Here is a 13,887-nt window from a genome sequence, read left to right as displayed (position 1 = left end):
ACTTCTAGAAAAGAGTAACGGAACTTATTATCGGACATACAATCATTATAAATGTATGATCATTACACTTGAACAAAGTTATTCTATTCCATCTCTTAGAAAGAAAACTTCATTAAAAAAACACTCAATAGCACCGTGGTATATTTATACAAAACTTCTATCCCGAACACACACAATGAAACAAAAAGGCAGTCAAGTAAAATTCAATCTACGAAATAATTTTATCTATGAGGGGTCCCAACACCTGAATTTAAGATGATAAAGAAATTCTCCATTGCTAACAAATGGGTTAGTTACCCATAAAGCAGGTAATCTCATTTAATGGAAAACACGGTTGAAACGTATCATTAATTAACCCACGTAACCAGAAATATAACCTTTGTTTTTTAACAGAGAAAATAAATTGGTGATGAACATTTCATACCTATGTGGACTTTCATTGATAGTACCTCAAAAGTCAAAACAAAACCTCAACTTGGAATCTAGCTCCAGAGACAAATCTGGCCAAGAGTACAAATCAACATTGGGCAATTTACTCTTAACCAGTAGCCAGAGAATAATTTGTTTCTCAAGCGGAAATTACATGAAGCTTCTATTACAATAGTTCAACCATGAAAACATCACGTCTCCTCGAAAAGGTACAGCAGCAGCATCTATATACAAAGGTCAAGCACGTTTGCGCGTATCAAGCATTTGTGCCTGGATCACTGATCACACCCAGGAAATCATCCTTTATCGTACCAATACAGAACTGAAATAATAGGACATGGGAAACCAACACGTTAGGGAGTAACGAAGAATCCATGAAATGCAAGTAAATAAAGAATCTTGGAGTTCTTAGTTTTGCTTGGAACTCTCTTTGGGACTGTGCTTGTATATCCTTGATTAAAAGGTTGCAGTACCTATGGTCTATTTCTCTTTCTCCCTTTCTCAATACCACTGTTTGGGTCCAAAGGGTCATTTTCAAGTCAGAAAGTGATGCTACTATAATTCCCAATATCAATCACCCACCCCAACCTATTTTGCTGGGGATGGGTATTGGACACATGTGTAATTCTAGAGGTTGAATTCGTCATCACATAAATTTAGAATTTGGGGAAGACGATCGACAATGCTTGGCAGACTCCAGGTCATAAATGCGGTACTCTTCTTGCTCTATAACTTTTGGGGCAATGTTTTCATCTTGCCTAAGTATTTTGAAAGAGGTGGATAGGAAATGTAGGGATCATCTATGCGGAAGTAAGGAGAACAAGAGGAAAGTAGCACTAGTATCATGGTAGAAAATTTGTGTGCCAAAGAAGAATGGTGGACTGAACATCAAGAGAAAACTGTGGAATATTGCCTCAGTTGGTAAGTTGGTATGGCAGATTGCTAATAAGGCAGACACACTATGGATAAGATGGGTGCATGGACTATATATGAAAGATGAGCAAGATTTCTGGGCACATGCACCCTCTTAAGGATAGAAGCTGGTATTGGAGGAAGCTTAACTCCATTAAACTATGAGAATGTGGTATACTAATGGAACCTACTGTCTATCGACCAATGAAGCATATAATGTGAGCTGTAGCTACAACCAATTGCTGGGCAGGCAGCTGAGACTACCTGTAGTGGACCTGATATGGAATTCGTTCATGTTGCCTAGACACAGATTTATTATCTGGCTAGCAAATCAGGAGAAACTGCTAACTAAAGAGAGGATGATCAGAATGAAAATACTAGTAGATGATGACAAGTGTGGTCTATGTGGAGATAGCAAGCTGGAGACTCAAGTGCATTTATTTGCAGAATGGATCTGGACAACAAAAGAGAAAGGAAAAATTGGAGACTTGGTCGGGTATCAAAGTACAAAAAAGGGAAGTGACACAATCCCTAAAATAGATAAAAGGAAGACACTGGAAGTAACATAAGAAGGATATAGCTACTGCTATATGAGGAGCCAGAATCTACCACACTTGGAGAGCAAGAAATTGGAAACTGTTCACAGGGACAATAGTAAAGACAGATTACAATCACAGATAAAGAAAGAGATAGCTGAAAGAGTGGATTACTTGAAGAACAATAGGAAAGCTAGTAGATGTAGATACTTGGTCCAGAAATTTTGTAACTAGCTTTGTCTTTGTTTGAGGCTTTAGAGGAGAGGGTACCCTTCCTGGAAGATGGCCCATCTAAGTAAAGTGCTCTCTAGGTGTAAATATTTGGCTGTCAATGGTAATTCTTCACAGTTTTACCCAAAAAAAAAGTTATATGACCAATGATTATTATGCAACTATGACTTGATTTCTATTTTTTATTAATAAATTTCATGGTTTCTAGTTATTGCTCAAACTTCATCGACGGGGGTGGGATACGGCTACATTATTCAAAGACCAACACCAGTGTGGCGGCATTTTTGGAGGATCAGATTAACATAGTTTCGACCCAAAGGAGGGGGGAGAAGAAGAAAAGATACTGACTAGCATAACAATAGACAAAAATCAACATTCCCTCGTATCTCAAATTCACCAAGATAATAGACACTCTCTTTTTACCCTTCCCTGCGTCAGGTCCTTCTCCTGCCACATTAGTTTTATCCTAGCTATTTACTGTTCCTCAATAGAAACCCCCCATTCGACCCTAAAAATAAAGAAAACATCGATCCACCAACTAAAAGGGCCGGAAACAAAATCCACCTTCACCACATTGAAAATTTGTTAAGAGTTAGTCACAAGGGAGGTCATCATAAAAGCACCCAAAGGTGAGGCCGAGTGATCAATGAAGTGGGTTGAGAACCATGAGGCTTCAGGTTCAAACCCCAGCGGAGACAAAAACACTAGGTGATTTCTTCCCATCTCTCTGGTCTTAGTGGAGAGATTTATCCAGTATATGTGTTGATGGGAGGTAGCAGGTACTCTATGAAATCAGTCGAGGATGCAAGTTGGCCCAGATACCACGGTTTTAAAAATTTCTTTTTTAAAAAAAAAAAGATCTTCACAATGACAACTAACTAGAAAAGAGGATGCAAATGACTCAAACATCTATTTGTTGAAATCAAAGGGAGAAATTAGCTTTTGTTACCTAATGTGCACAAACTTTGTAGATTGTACATCGTGAAAAATGTTACCAAAATTTCAGTGCATCAACTCAGTTTTTAGGAAAATTCATAAAATAAAAAGGAGAGTTGTTGACATACAATTTCTGTGGCATCAACACGTGTTCCAATAATCTTCAATCTAACTTCACTTTCCTTCTGAATTTTAACCTGCAAAAGATGAATAAATGAAACTACTAAATCATATCTACAAGCTGAAAATTTTTCAAAAGAAGAGATAAAGGAAAACAAAGAAATGTCATACCGAACCATCTGAAGTTGTATAATTTGGTACATCTCCAGACTGAAACTCCATGTCATCTGGTATCAACTGTTGGAAATCCAAGAGTCAAACATAAGCAGATTACAGATGTGGGAAAAAGGCCTATATAAGCTTTTGCATGCATAGAGGCTTTATGCCTTGTAAGAAGAAAAAACAAAGAAGCTTTTATATGCATCAAATGGAGTGCATCTTAGCAGTGTCTGGAAATTCTTCAGCTTTTTATTTGGATATTTTGGTCTAGGAACCAAAGAGTTTCCAATTTTTTGTTTGGCTAACCAATTCAACTGATCTCATTGATTTCAACCATATTAGAAAACAGAGTAACTTGAATATTAATGAATTGCTTTCTTCATTCACAGCCTGAAGTCACAGCAAAACTTATCTGCTGATTGCTTTCCAGAATTGTTATCTTTCATCCTCACCGTCTGTCTACTTAGCTAAATGAGATCAAATGCACTGTAGAGGAACTAAAGAACAAGTTGGGACATGGAATCACAAAGCACAAAATCCTGACGGATTAGCAATGCTTTCCTTTAATTGCCTGGATTTAGCGAGATATCATGAAAAACTCTGATCTTTGAACAAGGGAGCTTTCTCAAGATTTGAATTTTTGAACAGCACTTGAGCAGTATATCTGATAAAAGGAGCTTACGATATCAAAGACTACAGAACAAGTAATCTGATGGGTTCTAAAAATTTATCTGGTTGGTGGATTTACAATATAATACCAAGGTGCCATAACTTAAGACTAAAAGAGGCTCTTGAGACTGTCTCATGCCTGGCTGCATAAGTAGCTAGGGACCAAGGAGCGGTTATCTTAAGGAACCTTCAAGACTTGGACATAGATGAGCAACATTAATTACTAATTATTTTCAGGAAATATTACGAAAATAATGGTGCCATAGCTTCCACTAGAAGGTTTTTGATTATATCGTCTTCCTTGAAACCTGTCTACTATAATTGGTAAGAGGGAAAGACATTAATCTTCTCTTCTTTTATGAGAATGAAAGAGGGCAAAACTTTAATCTTTGGGACCTAAATTCCACGAGGAATCTTTAATGCTAGAAGGTTATCGGTAACAGTAATGATAAGTATCCTAATTTCAGGAAATAGCAAGGAATTTTAGAACAATTAGACTAGTTGGTACATCAAACCGTCTCTCATTTGGGACCTGAATTGCACGACCTACAAGACTAGGAAGTAGACGTGTGGCAGGAACTACCGATTTTAAAAGAATGGAGCTTGGACTTAACTTGATCCTAAAGCTAGCTTATGAAGCCAAGATTGTCCAAGATCATATAAAGAGACTATAGCAGCATCTATGATGCGACCCAAGTCGCCTCTAATCCATTTACAAGGAACCAAGTGCGAGAGCTACTAGTTCTTCAAAGCATATTTGTGAAGATGGCCATGTTGGACGTTTTTGAGCACATCTTGATACCATACAAACGGTTCCACAACATGATGGTTGGCTTAGAGGTGGAAGAAAAGACAGGTTGTTCACTACCTTGGAGTGACTACCGTCAACTTGGGCGTCAAAGGGGTGACGGCCCGTCAACATGGACGTCACTTGGACGGTTTATGGCATCCCATCATCTTAGAGTGATGGAGGAAGCGACAACCCATCAAGTGGGTGACGGTCCGTCAAGCTGGGCGTCAACTTGGAGGACTTGAGGCAGCACTTTGCATAGGAGTGACGGAGGCAATGATGCCCCATCAAATGAGTGACGGCCCGTCACTTTGGGCGTCATTTGAACATCGGCCAAAATGTGGCCACTTTCGTAAAGCTTTTAGGGCCACTTTTGGGTCATTTTTGTAATAACTAGCCAAACACTGTAAATAGCTAGCTTAGTCTTCATTCTTAGGGAGATTGTTTTGAATATTGATATGATGAAACTCTTGAAAGAGTGTTGTGAGCTTGGTACAAGCTTGGGTTGAACATTTCTTAGAAACATGGGTTGTGAGGTGAATTCAATTCCCTCGAGGTCTTCGTAAGAGTTAGGTGCTTCTTAGGATTAATACAATTGAGGTTTTAGGGTTTAATATACCCTTAAGTTGCTTTTGATTTCCTATTTTGTGTCTATCTATCTATATTTTCTTGTCTTTCGATTTTCTGTTTTGTTCTTGCCTTCCTAGGCTGGTTCGCATCATTTGGTATCAGAGCCGAGCTTAGATTCATTTTCACGATTCTAGTCTTGGGTTGTAGTATTGAAAGAAATTCAAAAAAAAAAGTGAAAGTGAATCTCGTTATTGGATGAATTTTCAAAAATATTTTTATGTTTTGAGTCTTGGTGAGGAGCTTTTACTACAAATCTTGTGTGCTCATTTTGTAGGTACAAAGGAGCTATAAAGGAAATATATCCTCAATAGCTTTGGATACATGTGACTACGATCTGGGAGACTATGATTGTAGTAATGGAGACTATGGGTATGAAGATGATGGTGATTATGGAGGCTATGATGATGGCCATGATCAAGAGCCAAATGGGAATGAGAGCTACTATTCTGGAGAAGAGCCTTGTGATGGTTCTTATGGTGGAGATGGAGAGGATGAAGCAACTAGTGATAGTCCTTATGATGAGGATGATGGAGCACGAGGATGATGGAGCACGTGAAAGATCTTACTCTTCCCACTCCAGGAGTAGAGATAGTTCCTATGATGATGATGGAACATATTACACTTCCTGCTCTGAGAATGATGATGAGGTGAGGTATAATACTCTCTTATATAAGAATTATGAGGAGCATGCCCCTAAGGCTTGTGAGGATTCATTTTCTTTGTCTTTTGGTAATCCTTATCCTAGTTAAAGTGGTATGTGTGCGTGTGCTTATGTTCATTCAAGTCAAAGTCATCCGATGGAAACAAGAAGTATGCATCTCCAATGTCTAAGAGTACCACATCCTCTACATTTGATTCCAATGCACAAGTGTCGAGATATAGGAACCAAGGAGGGTATGAGAGATGTTCTAGGGGTTTCAATCCCAAAAGGGTTACTCTCCCTACTTTTGAAGGAAAGTGTGATCCCGAGGCCTATCTTGATTGGGAGTGGCAATGTGAGCGGAATTTCCAAGTCCATGATTTGGATGACCTAAAGAAATCAAGGTATGCCCTTGAACACTTTAAAGGTCTTGTCTTGAGTTGGTGGAAAAATGAGGGATGGCTTCGAGGATTTGGTGGAAATTCCAACCCTTTAACATGGGGAGAATTGAAATGGCTCATGAGATTCAAGTATGTGCTGAAAGGATACACCAAGCTTTATAATGTTGACCCGAGAAGACAAGCTCTTAAAATAAAGGTTGCTATTTGTGGAGCTTTGGGGTTCGTTCTTGTCCTCGATGATTGTTGCAATCTAAACTACATCACTCCATCGACGGTAGCCTATTTGAGACTACACCGAATATCAAAGCATTATCCATACACCATGGATGGATATAAGGTTATCGAAGCGGTAAAGCTCTCTTTCACATGTGGTGAATACTATGAGGAGGTTTGGTGTGATGTAATACCTATGGCGTTTTGTGACTTATGCTTGGGAGCCAATTGGTTTAACAAATATAGGGTTCCAAATAAGGAAATATGGTCCAACCATGTTATGGATCAATGGGGAACCCATTTATTTCCTCCTCGCAAGGTGAACTATGAGAGACAAAAGATTAAAATGAGTGAGGGAGAGCAAGGTGGCAACCTAAGAGTGGAAAAAGGAGAGGTTGAGTGGAGTGAAGTGAGGGGGTTGCCACAATCTCAATCTAACCTTCTTGCTTATCCTTCTTCTGTAAGGATTCTTGTGTGGGTACAAGAATGATGAATGAAGGTACACAAGTTCCCAACAAAGAACCTACCATCGAAGGTGTGATGAATGTGCCTTTGGGGTGTTCCAACATTCTTGAGGGAGTGTCCTTCCAAGGTAAAGAAGATCTTTCTTGCGAACATCAAGGTACAATATCTAAACTTAACACTTTTACAACTATAAATAAACAAAGTGTGAGTGATAGCTTATCTTTATGTGAGCCTAATGATTCTTTACCAAGTATTGATAATATACATGTTGAAGGTGTGGATACACTAGTTGATCCTATTGATGACCGAATTAATTCTTCTAGTAAGATTGATTTGTGTCCACCTAGTGTTGAAACCCGTGCTTTGAATGATAGTTCATTAACATGTAGTGGTTGTATTGATCAACTTGCTTGTGAGTTTAATTCACTAATTGAGGAATCTTGTGATGTGATTAATGAATCTCAATTTGGTGATAATGTTAATAATGTTGATCATTTGGATAGGAGTGCCTCTTTGAGCATATCTTTGGTTGAAGATCCTATAATTTGTTTTGCTCATAGAGATCATGTGCTTGAAAATACTTCGAAAAATGATGTGTCTTTTTGAGAGTGAACTTACATGTTTTAATTCTCCTATGATGATTGATCATTCTCTCTTCAAGTACAATATCTTGTTTGAAAATGATGAGATCACTCCTAGTGAGGTGCCTAGTGGTGTGAATCATGATAATAGTGTAGTTCGTGAGAGCTATACTTTTTATAGTAACCCACTATGGTGTGAAGACTTTCCTCCCAAAGATGGAAATCTCTTCTTAGAAGATGAGAGTACTCTTATGGGGAAGGATTATGATGAGAAGGAAGGTGGTATTTGTTTTCCCAATACCTCTTCTTCTTGGTGTGTTCCAATTCTTGTGGTATGACCAATGATTTTGAGTCTAATAGTAACCATTCCTATGTGAACACCTTGGACGAAGTTGTTTTGCGAGACACCTTTCTCTACTATCTATTTGCATATGATAATACTCATGCTTGTTTGGGGAGTACCTTTTATGTTAATAGTAGTATCAATACGGCAAATGAGAGTCTCCTTGACTTGATGCTATGTTATTCCTTTCCATTTGACCCCGGTGTTGGCCTAAATAGTGATGAGTATAGTAGTATCATTTCTTTCTTTTCATATGATTCTTACTTGATGTTACTACTTGATCATATTTGCTTAAAGGAGATGTTTTTACCAATTTGTGTGAGCATTACATTGATATTTGACCCCGGTGGTGGATTGCGAGTAATTCCATTCTTGAAATTAGCTAGTGCGTTGGGTGTATTCATAACTTGGGTGAATTTTGTTAATGACCTTACACTTAGCTATGATGTCTTGCCTAATTTGAAAGGGGATTTGTGCTTGCCTTCGTGTAGAACCAATGTTGGTTCTTATGAATTGCCCCTTATGTCAAAATATTTTTAGTAGCCAAGTGTCTTTTGCCTGGTGGGGTTACAAACCCGTGCTTCAACCGTTTGATGCTTGGATATATGTTAAGTGTGTGCCACCTTGGCATTGTGATAAAATTGTTATTACTAACGCTAACCCTCATGCCACGAGGATGTTGTTGTTGTTTGTTTTCCCTATGGTTTTGCAAGGCTTGGATTCGAGGACGAATCCTTTTCAAGAGAGGGAGTATGATGCCACCCAAGTCGCCTCTAATCCATTTACAAGGAACCAAGTGCGAAAGCTACTAGTTCTTCAAAGTATATTTGTGAAGATGACCATGTTGGACGTTTTTTATCATATCTTGATACCATACAAACGGCTCCACAACATGATGGTTGGATTAGAGGTGGAAGAAAAGACAAGTTGTTCACTGCCTTGGAATGACTACCGTCAACTTGGGCGTCAAAGGGGTGACGGCCCGTCAACATGGACGTCACTTGGACGGTTTATGGCATCCCATCATCTTAGAGTGATGGAGGAAGCGACAACCCGTCAAGTGGGTGACGGTCCGTCAAGCTGGGCGTCAACTTGGAGGACTTGAGGCAGCACTTTGCATAGGAGTGACGGAGGCAATGATGCCCCATCAAATGAGTGACGGCCCGTCACTTTGGGCGTCATTTGAACATCGGCCAAAATGTGGCCACTTTCGTAAAGCTTTTAGGGCCACTTTTGGGTCATTTTTGTAATAACTAGCCAAACACTGTAAATAGCTAGCTTAGTCTTCATTCTTAGGGAGATTGTTTTGAATATTTATATGATGAAACTCTTGAAAGAGTGTTGTGAGCTTGGTACAAGCTTGGGTTGAACATTGCTTAGAAACATGGGTTGCGAGGTGAATTCAATTCCCTCGAGGTCTTCATAAGAGTTAGGTGCTTCTTAGAATTAATACGATTAAGGTTTTAGGGTTTAATATACCCTTTAGCTGCTTTCGATTTCCTATTTTGTGTCTATCTATCTATCTTTATTTTCTTGTCTTTCGATTTCCTATTTTGTTCTTGCCTTCCTAGGTTGGTTCGCATCACTAAGTTAACCATTCGGTCATATCCTTTTTCCTCCGTCGGAATTCCCACCACCACTAGTGACTAGTCATGCGTACACCTTTTAAATAATCTAGGCACCAATGAAATTCACTTAAGGTAAATAACAAAAGGGTTTAACGTGAGTCCCATGAACAATTTGATCCTAAGCATAACTATCAAGGACTATTTATATTAGGTAGAGTACTTACGTAGCTTGGCAGGAATTTTTTTATTTTATTAATTGATAAATTAGCTTGGTGGAACATCTAACATGTACAAATGATATAGTCGAGAATCACACGAGAAATATATATATGTGTGTATATAGACACACACACACTATTAGAGTAGTTAGCAGTTACATAGATAATCTTAAACTGGATATTCAAATTAAGCTAATATCATATGAGAGACTACTCATCTTTAAATTCTAGATTCCTTCTTCATTCTTTTATGGAATTAACATATAAGAAAACAGAATAAGTAGTTGGATATATCAGGGTTTGTCATAGTGATGGAACCCTCCGGTTCCAACCAATCCATTAAGAGTTTGCATCATCAAAGGGATTTCCAAAATCAAGGGAAAATAAACACGAAAAGAAAATGTAGAGACATGTATGAAGATTGAACAAAAATATCTTTGAAGAATCAATAACTACCTTTCCAAAAGAAGTTGATACTCATGCTTTTATAATAGAAAATGCATGCAAAAGACATATCATTAATATATTTCTAATCAGTACATTTCATTATCATATTAAATTTCCATATTTCAAACTGACCCATTCAATCATGCAAATGGCAGAGAATGAGCTTGTAATATGCCACACTAAGAAAATGTAGAGCATTTATGGGAATGAACACATGCTGGATTAAACATTAAAAAATGGAGAACAAACTCACGTGATTTGAAACAAAAATCTGCACAGGCCCTGCTTCAGCAAAAAATCCCATCTGCAATATTCCACACGGATAAATATCTATAGGTAGATGGAGAAGAGCTAACATACATTAACCAATCAATCAACTACACCTCAACCCAAGGAATCTGACTATATATATGAATCTTCTATATCCATTCCTCTACATTCAGGCCTACTTCATTCCTAACTGGTAGTAATTAATTTATCTTTTAAACCAAATTAGTGGTTTTAACAAGACTAACATTATTACAACGTAAAATTCTTTCCATGCAAAAGTTCCATATGCAATATTCCACAATCATGAAGTACCCATAAGTCCAAACCCCACTTGGGGGATTGCACTGGGTATGTCGTTGTTGTTGTATAAAGTACCCATAAGTCCAGACCCCACTAGTGGGAATGCACTGGGTATGTTGTTGTTATTGTATAAAGTACCCATAAGTTGATCAAATAATTAATCAGTCATAAAATTTCCATTGATCAATCAATCACCTTCATCCAAACTAGTTAGAGTCGGAGATATTCGAGCCAATATATTCGCTATATATAAATTATGACCAAATATAATGCAACAAAATTTTGAACCTTGCAAAAGGCCCAAACTACAGGATTTTCGATGTTGAGGGTGAAAATACTCCATTCAAGCCATACATGCATCGATATCATGTACCTTTCAAGGCATCTAAGAGTCCATCTCCTCTTCAAAAAAGATTTTGAAAAAGACTATTTAACTTCAGTTTTCTGGACATGTTTTGCTAGTAGTCTCAGTTTGTGAAATAACTGACTTAGAGGGTGTTTGGCTTAGCTTAAAAGGTCAAACCAACTTTTAAGTAATTTTCATCCCTCAAGAGATGTTTGGATATTTTAAAAACGACTTAATAAAAGTTAAATGTTAAAAGTAGGTACCCCTACTTTTCATTTTTTAACTCAAAAGTTACTGAAGATAGACTTTTTAAAAACTACTTTTTGAAGCTAAGCCAAACGGGCCCTTAATATAATGTTGTTCAGATAAATATACTTCACAATATAGATGGTTTGAACAAGAATTCCCGAAGGTTAACAGAGCGCTGACTCCGTGGCTAATTGTTTTGCTTCACTCTCCATGGTACAACAGTAACAACTACCATTACATGGAAGGTGAAAGCATGAGAGTGATGTTTGAGTCCTGGTTTGTTCAGAAGAAGGTTATCATAGTGTTTGTTGGACATGTTCATTCTTATGAACACTGGTTAGGCCCCTCAGTTTATTAAGAGTTGTAAAATTTCATCCTTGAAACAATTTACAAGTCTTTATTTGTATCTGGTTACATGGACATTTTTTTAGGAACGTGTATCAAATGTAAGTACAACATCACAAATAGACAGAGTACTCCAATTGAAGATCCCTCCACGCCTATATACATAACAACAATTGGGGACGGTGGAAATATTGAAGGCATTGCTAACAAGTTAGATTTCTATTCTTTCTTATCTCGTTTTTTTATCTGATGTAATGAGAAGAGTTTCTGATGGGAGTCTACCTGGTTTTTGTTTCTGCAGTTCTTCAGAACCACAGCCGAGCTACTCAGCTTATCGCGAAGCAAGTTTTGGTCACGCAATTCTTGAGATCAAGAACAGGACCCAAGCCTATTATACTTGGCACTGTAATCAAGACAGTGAACCGGTTGCAGCAGATTCTTTGTGGATTTACAATAGATACTGGTATCCTAAAAAAAAAAAAAAGACCAGTTCTATGGCTTGAAAATACTATTTACCTATTCCAAAAAAAAAAATACTATGTTTGGTAGGCAATGCAGTTCTTCTTTTCCTAGAAACCATGTGTTCTGTTAGATCCGTTCATCGGTTACTTCTATTTTAAAGTATCTATAGATCAACCTATCAATTAATCACTCATAAAAAAGTCTATATGCCTATCAATCAATCTAAATCTCAATCTCAAACTAGTTGGACTCAACTATTCAATTCACCTGCATCAATTTCCCTCTATTCAACCCCATTGAATCTTCCTTGCTATTTCTTTCCTTCTCGTTCTCTCTTATTCTCTAAATTCTCACCTTTCTTACATATATTTTCAGCTGAATTCCGCATAATTCAGTTGAATTAGCAAGTTTGTTGACCAACTGTTTCTTATCGGAACCTCTTTTTTTGAAGCAGGATTTTCTACAAAGATAGTGAATTTTCGTTGGAGGCCAAATTGAAGTTAGTTTTTAAGAAGATTGCTTGCTTGCCTACTGCTAATCCGCCTCCAACCACTGTAAAGAGATTTCGATACAGAATTTTCGAGATATGCAACGGCTTAATTAGCGAAATTCGGGTTGACTTCTGTCTAATTAATTGATAACCATGGTAACAACTAATGCAATAAATAAAAAAAATTTAAAAAAAAAAATTACCTTGTTAACCATGGTGACAACAGCTTCCAAAATCTCACCTTTAAAGGGTCGAAACACAACACACTGATACTTCACTGGGAAAGTAACAAAACCAGTTCCATCACGAATTAATCCTTTTCCAACGCTTTCAATCCCAGTAATAGCCACTATAAAACCATGTCGACCACTGTAAAAAACCCAAAATCGATTACTTAAACCAAAATTAAAACAAGATTAAATCAAGAGAAAATGAAAATTAGATATGAATTAGGGTTTTGATGAATGAAACCTGCAAGTTCCTTCTACATCTTTCATTAGTTTTGAGACGAGCTTTTCACGAAGGTCACGACCAAAGTGACGAGGATGAAGCTGCATATTTCTCTCCAATACTATGTGGAAAAACATTGTTGAGTTTTCGATTTAGCTGAGTTTTTCAGCGAAGATGCAAAGATATATGTACACAGAGGGAGGGAAGTGTAGCTGATGAAGGTCGAGTGTATACATACTGGGCCGGGTGGTTAAGTTCACTAAGGCTCTGATTGGAAAGAATTATCAGTTTAGGAATTACAATGATTTGTTTGTTTGCTAAAGTATAATTATAAGTGTATTATTTAGTTGTACAAGTATAATTATAAGGTTATCTTAAATTTTAAAAATAAAAATTAATCATTTAAAATTTATATTAGAAAAATAAGAATCTTTATGAATGTTATTAAATTAAATATTTAAGATATATATTAATTAATAAACACATGTTCTTAACTAATATTATAAAAAATAATTTATTTATATTTTTTAAATTAGTATATTTTAATCAATTTATCATAAAAAATAAAAGTATAAGATTTTTATGAACATCATGAAATGTATGTTTGACAAAAATGTTAATATTATAAATATTATGTCATAAATCATTAAAACATTTGACAAAAAAATTATCTATCAAGTTTAACTA

General features: G+C 36.9%; 1 protein-coding gene across 1 annotated transcript; it reads right to left on the bottom strand.

Annotated features, from left to right (window-relative positions):
• Positions 1-334: 334 nt before the first annotated feature.
• Positions 335-13,422, bottom strand: LOC129899643 (DNA-directed RNA polymerase II subunit RPB7). Its single transcript, XM_055974656.1, has 6 exons — positions 13,222-13,422; positions 12,954-13,119; positions 10,542-10,592; positions 3,336-3,401; positions 3,173-3,241; positions 335-751 (listed from the first exon to the last, which is right to left on the bottom strand). The coding sequence occupies exons 1-6, from the start codon at positions 13,335-13,337 to the stop codon at positions 686-688; spliced, it is 534 nt and encodes a 177-aa protein (XP_055830631.1). The 5' UTR covers positions 13,338-13,422; the 3' UTR covers positions 335-685.
• Positions 13,423-13,887: the final 465 nt, after the last annotated feature.

Source organism: Solanum dulcamara, chromosome 8 (assembly GCF_947179165.1).
Source record: "Solanum dulcamara chromosome 8, daSolDulc1.2, whole genome shotgun sequence".
NCBI classification, from domain to species: Eukaryota; Viridiplantae; Streptophyta; class Magnoliopsida; order Solanales; family Solanaceae; genus Solanum; species Solanum dulcamara.
The sequence above is the reverse complement of the archived record's forward strand: the minus strand, read 5'-3'. Positions and strand labels throughout refer to the sequence as shown.